This window comes from Capsicum annuum, chromosome 10 (assembly GCF_002878395.1).
Source record: "Capsicum annuum cultivar UCD-10X-F1 chromosome 10, UCD10Xv1.1, whole genome shotgun sequence".
Classification (NCBI taxonomy): Eukaryota; Viridiplantae; Streptophyta; class Magnoliopsida; order Solanales; family Solanaceae; genus Capsicum; species Capsicum annuum.
The window spans coordinates 221,009,802-221,016,202 of NC_061120.1; the positions used below are offsets into that span (position 1 = coordinate 221,009,802).

The 6,401-nt window shown below is 37.5% G+C and overlaps 2 protein-coding genes across 2 annotated transcripts; one reads left to right on the plus strand and one right to left on the minus strand.

Annotated features, from left to right (window-relative positions):
- Positions 1–459: 459 nt before the first annotated feature.
- Positions 460–2,170, minus strand: LOC107844075. Its single transcript, XM_047397550.1, has 2 exons — positions 1,047–2,170; positions 460–866 (listed from the first exon to the last, which is right to left on the minus strand). The coding sequence occupies exons 1-2, from the start codon at positions 1,413–1,415 to the stop codon at positions 762–764; spliced, it is 474 nt and encodes a 157-aa protein (XP_047253506.1). The 5' UTR covers positions 1,416–2,170; the 3' UTR covers positions 460–761.
- Positions 2,171–3,368: 1,198 nt separating this feature from the next.
- On the plus strand, positions 3,369–6,401 carry LOC124887918. The gene is made up of 3 exons (XM_047397853.1): positions 3,369–4,121; positions 4,465–4,737; positions 6,390–6,401. The coding sequence occupies exons 1-3, from the start codon at positions 4,014–4,016 to the stop codon at positions 6,399–6,401; spliced, it is 393 nt and encodes a 130-aa protein (XP_047253809.1). The 5' UTR covers positions 3,369–4,013.

A 6,401-nucleotide genomic window follows, 5' to 3' on the forward strand; every position in this document is an offset into this window, starting at 1 on the left:
TCGTGACATCCTCTTTGTAAATGAATGGTGTATGTGATTGCAAGTTAGAAGGACTCTCAGGCCTTCATGGTTCGGGATCCCCGTTACGGCCATGGCCCTGGTTCAGGTTGTGACATAACGAGAGCTAGATAATGTCTTTCAAAAGGTTCCTAAGTCGGATTTTTTCTTGCCGAGGGTCTAATCAAAACAGTTTCTCTACATCTGTGGCAGGGGTAAGGTCTGTGTGCACTCTATCCTTTCAGACGGGCATATTGTTGTAAGGTTCCTTGTTTGTGTTGACTATGAAATTATTGTGTTATAGCCTTCTGTTATATATAGGCTTCGATTAAATATGGATGAACGAGCATCTCTCGAAAAGTAATCTTTTTACAATCTTTCAAAATGACATAGAATACAAGATGTCATGAGAAAATAAAGCTATATATTAGCTATTAAATATAACAAAAGAAGAATTTAGAATCACAAGAGAATCCAAAATTTAAAATTTATCGAATACTAAAGGCCCTCAAGTTTAATATAATAATGATAGTAATTGTGTTCAAAATAAATTATTTTCTAGACCTTACAAATAGATATTCAAGTCTCTGGCAAAAGCTATTGGGTTCATGTGTTATAGTGTAGATACACCTCTGCTTGTTACCTCCCATCACGAGCATAGGTATCAGGCGATGTTCGAGCTAAGTTGGATGCACTTTGGACTTATCGTTGCGTACTTAATTATTACCTTCCTAGTTTTGGATTCATAGAGAAAGCTTCTGCCGTCACTCGATTGAAGCTTCAGATTCGCTTCCATCTTCTTCCTGAGAAGCTTCAGATTTGCTTCCATCTTCTTCCTGAGAAGCTTCTGATTCACTTCCATCTTCTTCCTGAGAGTAGAGATTACAATATTTAGTTGAAAGATTAACATTTGGGGGCAGGTAAAAGGAAGCTACTTCAAGTGACGAACATAAATAAGTATCTGAATATTACTATTACTGTTAAATTAAGATGGAAAGAGAGCAGTAGAATTAATTAATTATATAGTTAGCTAGCGCCACAAGACAAACCTTAGAAATGAACCTCTGATGTATCCATTCATTCAGATCATCTACTTTCACCTCATTATCATTGTTCACATTTTTGAGACTCGGCGTCCTCTCCGTTCCCTGTTGAATAAATGTCTTCATTTTAGGGCATTTACGAATCTCTACTTCTTTAAGAAATGGAAATTCAAGAGCACGCTTCGTCAGAAAGAAATGCTCAAGCTTTGGTAGCTTATCGAGGCTCAGCCCATCCAACATGGGAAATAAAGGCTCATTTGTCATGATTTCTTCTCCTTGTTGTTCCTCTTCAGCTATCACTTCTTCCATTGATTGGAAGTAAAATATCTTTAGCATTTGGAGATTCAGAAGACCTCTGGCCACAGATGGAGACATCAAGTTTCTCAGTTTTCCACAATCCCATACTATCAATATTTCAAGTTTACTGAAGTAGGCAGCTGGAAGTTGGTGAGAGAATAGAGCAGTTATGTTGTTTGCCGCACAAATATATAGTTTTTCCAAGCTGGGACAAGAAGCCTGCAAACGTTGAAGGAATGAAGTATCAACTCAATTTAGATTTAGCATTAATCTGACCTATATTAGTTGGTAGTGTTTTATTGTTGTATAGAAAACTGGTAACTTTGAAAGCTGAAAGAATGGAGAATTTAATGTAAAATGAAAGATGAAAGAGCGGCAATGTAGAATTTTATATGAAAGTTGTAAAGATATGGCGGCCTAAGTCAGCACAAAAGCTAGCTCAAGGATTTGCCAAGCCCATTTGTACCAGTCCATTCCCTAACCAATGTGAAACTCTAATCCACTTTAACAGGCCAAACTACAGTGTAGACTGTGAGCTCAAACGGGATGGACCTGGTTCTGATACCATGTAATGGGCAAGGTATGGAGAATAACTTGATATCTCATTCCAAGAGGTAAGTAATATAATACATGTACATGAAGTGCTAGTTAAGGAAAGAAATGCTCCCTTAGTCCCATTTTTGTTGTCCACTTTTCCTTTTACACCCATATTAAGAAATCATAAATAAGAAGGTAGCTCACTAATTCAAATCTCTCTTGATTTAGTAAGATGGACAACTCATATGGGACAACTATTTTTAGTAAGGTGGATAACTAAAATGGGACAGAGGGAGTAAAAGAGATTCTTACAAATCTGCTATTTAAATATGTTTACATTCCTATGAAACAGTCTACGTTCATTCTGTAACACGTGCCAAGTATCAAACATGACTTTGTGCATATATTTTTCTCCAACTTTTAATCAAGTATCTTCCAATTTCTCACAAATGACTCCTGATGATATTTTAGAATAATGTCTACAACAAAATGGCACCATAAAGAAATGGAAAGATAAAATGATCAGACAGTCCACTTCTTGACTATGAATATATCTCTTTAACATCTACGTATCTCATGGTCTCCATCTCATCAAATTTTATTGTATTTTTTTGCAGATACACTTGAAGCATGTTCATCTATTGTGCTCAGTCATAAGCCAACACACAGGAAGAAAACACTAAGTGATAAGTTGAGGAGCCAAAAGTGCTTATTTAGCAAGTTGAGGTGTTTACTCAACTATTTTAAAAAGCATCTTCAAAATAGCATTCTTTAACATCTTTTAAATTGACTAAGAATGCAAGATGAAATGAGAACAACAAATCCACATATTAGCTGTTAAATATAACGAAAGAAGTGTTAATGTCCTTAATTTTGATAATTGTTAAATTGTATGTTGGGATCTGGTTCCTGAAGAAGTGTGATGAAGCTGCAACTACTTAGGGATCTGGTTGGGCGCATACACATCGTTGTTACAGTCAACTACACAGCTGGAAGAAAGTACAAAAGTTGGTAGAAAAGCAGTTGCACCTTTTTATCTCAACCAATGTGACTTTTCCTAGGTTTTCTTATGTCATACATATATTGCTCATCTTCTACAACAAGAAAATCAAGCTTTCATATGCTCACAATATAAATCTCTCTCGAAGCTCTTGAATCAAAGAATCATTCGCAACAGGAAACTGATAGCTCACAAAGTTGTATTTTATTTTCTTGTTGTATTTGAGTCTTTGTAATTTGGTTACAAACGTTGCCTACTATTGATACTGTTATTAGTAGGTGCTGGTGTGTTGGTTCCAAAATCCTTGTTATCATCTAGATTTAGGTGATAGTGGAGTTAGAGTTAGCTTGTCAACTCAGTTTGAGCTAGCTGGGTGGTGGTGCAGTGGAGTTACTGCAAGCTTCCCCTTGTAATAGAGTTATTACTAGGAGAAAAAGGATTAGGAGGTTAATCCTTGATGTGATGGAATTGTATTCAAGTTGCTTAAAAATTAGTGGAGCTTAGAAATCCTAGAAGCAGGTCGTTGTTTTTCTTCCTTAAGTAAAGAGTGTTTACTTAAAATTGTTGTGTCTCTCATTTATTCTCTTCAAGCACTTTACTATTAAGTTTTTGCTATCTGAGTATGTTTTGGACCAGGTCTTAAAGTTGGAGGACAACTCGTTTGAACTCTGATGATACAATTTTTATATATTATCTCAATTCCTGCACTAAACATATCGTAGTGGTTCCTTTCTCTTTTCTTTCAATTATTCCCTCTTTAGCTTTTCAACTTTAAAAAAAGTTGCGCCATGTTTTGTAATTATGATGGAGCAACTATTATCATTTTAAATACATTCAACCTCTATATACATAGTGACATTATGCATGGCAAATAGTGAGATAACGGACATAGAAGAAAATTGTGAAGTTTTCATATCAGAGTAATCAAAGGGAGTTTATTAGTTGAAGGGAGGTGTTTATTTTGTGGAGCTTTGAACTCAATTTTTGTCCAGAGTATTGAGTTATATTGAGAAGGCTGTTGTATCTTGGAGGGAACAAGTGAAAGAGTATTACTGCTGGATCGGAGAAACAATTGCCGCAATGGGCTTGAATCTCTTTAAAGAGAGCGAGATATCTGCGCCTCCCCTCCGAAAGCAGTTATGGATTACCCGGAGGAGGTTTCTCATCCAAGGATGTTTAGGTGGTTGGATGCAAAGAGCAACACCAAAATTAAGGAGGCTGATCTCTTTAACCCTTCGGATGATGCAGTACGTCTTCTTCAAAGTAAAGATATTGAACAGATGTGATATCTGATGCACCAGATGGGAAATCTGTTTTGACAGATTACCCATCCTGTGCCAACAGGTCCAACAAATGGATAATCTGTTGAGACAAACAATTGATATGTTGCATCAGATTACCCATCTGTTGCTTTGGTTCTGTGAACCCGACTCCTAACAGATTAACCATCTACTACAAACTATGCAACAAATGGGTTATCTGATGCAACATATTATTAATCTGTTGCAGAAGTTGACTGTTAATATGTTAACCCAACTATGAAAATTATTATATTATATGATTTAAATGTATCTGTCTTTTTTTTTCTAGGTTGTTCATCCATGGATCGTGCCTACTGAGGAGGAGTCATTGATGACTTCTTATATTACTCTTGGTCATATTGATATTATAGTAGACCCAATGGTGGATTTAAAAAGGAAGGAATTGGCTGAAGCAATAGCCATAAGAATAGCAGTTAGGCAAGGTCAGCCTAATGTTGAGGCTCTTCATGACCAACCTACTAAGGCAGATTCGGGTGCTTCTTTGGATGGAGTTGTTGGTGTTGGTGGCAGGCATGCTGATGCTGCTACCACTCGTGATGATGTGCATGTTGATTCTCAAGAAAAAATAATTATGTTTGAAAACACCCCCTTTCACCCTTACACAGGTCCCTCTCACCCCTCTTCACCCTCATGTTCTCGTTGCGAATGCAAAGAGTACAAGGACAACCAGGATAAACTCTTTGAAAAAGCAAAGGCTATCTCTAAAGCTGTCGAGGATTTCAAATCCAAGAGGGGTGTCATACCATCCAAGAAGTTGAGGGAGCGATACACTCCTACATTGTTGGTCAGGAGGAAGAAAAGAGCAATAACCGACGTACTCTCCGGTCGAAAACCAAAAATAATTGCAGCTCCTACCTATAAAAAAGTTGTTGAAGTTCAGGGGCCATTAAAGAAGAAGATGGACATATACACTAAACTTGACGCCAAAGAGAAGAGGGATATGTGACAGGCCAAGAATTCCAAGCCAGGCGCACCAGATTACCCAAGGCCTCCCTTTTCCCCCCAAGACTTCCAAACTATGACAGCTATGCGTGCGTATTACGAGGACAAGGAAAGTTTACTTTTCCTAACCCAGCCTTCTAATCTAATCTACCCCATGAGGAAGCAGCTACGCAACAGATGTAAATCTGTTGCAACAGCTGGATATTCTGGTGCAACTGGTAGTGGTTCTGTTGCAACTTAGTATCCATTTGTTGCATAAGTTGCATTGGATTATTGATTCAGAGAACCCAATGCAACAGATAGACCATCTTTACAATTACTAACCTATTTAAAAACTTTCTTCTTATATCACAGTATGTTGACAAAATTCTCTGCCTCATGAGGGAAAGACAGTTAGCGTACCCGGAAGCTTATGACACGACCGATAGGATAATGGACCTCAACTTCTGCAAGAAGTTCAAGAATAAGTACGATCAACTCCATTGTGATGCGTCAGCCTGTGGCGTGTGACTTGATTTCTTAGTTTCTACGTTGGACTTGGATAAAGAAAAAATGATAAAATATGTTGGGGGGATAGGCCAAATCCATACGGCAAGAGCTGGACCAAGGAAAAGAGGATTCTTGTAGTCATTAGCATGAGCGTCATATATTATCGGGCTGTTGAGATACTAATCGAGGAGGGAAAGATCAATGTTTATGATAGAAACTTACCTCTCGTAGATAAGCTCGAACTTTTTTTCCTCGTGGAGCCACTGATAGAGCTATTTCCTATCTTGTTGAGGGAGAGTAAACTGATGAATCATTTGCCAAAGAAAGTGTTGATGAAGAAATCATGGGATTTTGTAGGTCGAAACAATGGTATGATCCTTCCAAAAAATGATGGCGGTTGCGCGAGCGGCTCGCACACCCTTGCACATATTGAATGTTTGCTGACCGGCACAGAAATGGCTGAGCCAATGACCTTTCTGTGCTACAACGTTGTGGCAAACCTGCAAGAGGTCTGGGCTTATAGGGTACTAACTGGACGCTTGGAGCCTCTATATATCAAAGAGCTTGTGAAATAAGAATTTTTTATTTCAAGTCACACGTCACACTTCACTTTACTTTTAAAATTTTAAATTAAATGTACATGTAGTGGCAATAATTTTTTCCTAATGAATGAAAGTTGAGTTTTTTATAATGCAATAGATTGTCAATCTGTTATAAAATGTATTCTATCTGTTCTGGCTGATAGTTTATCTTTTGCAATAGGTTGGTCATTAG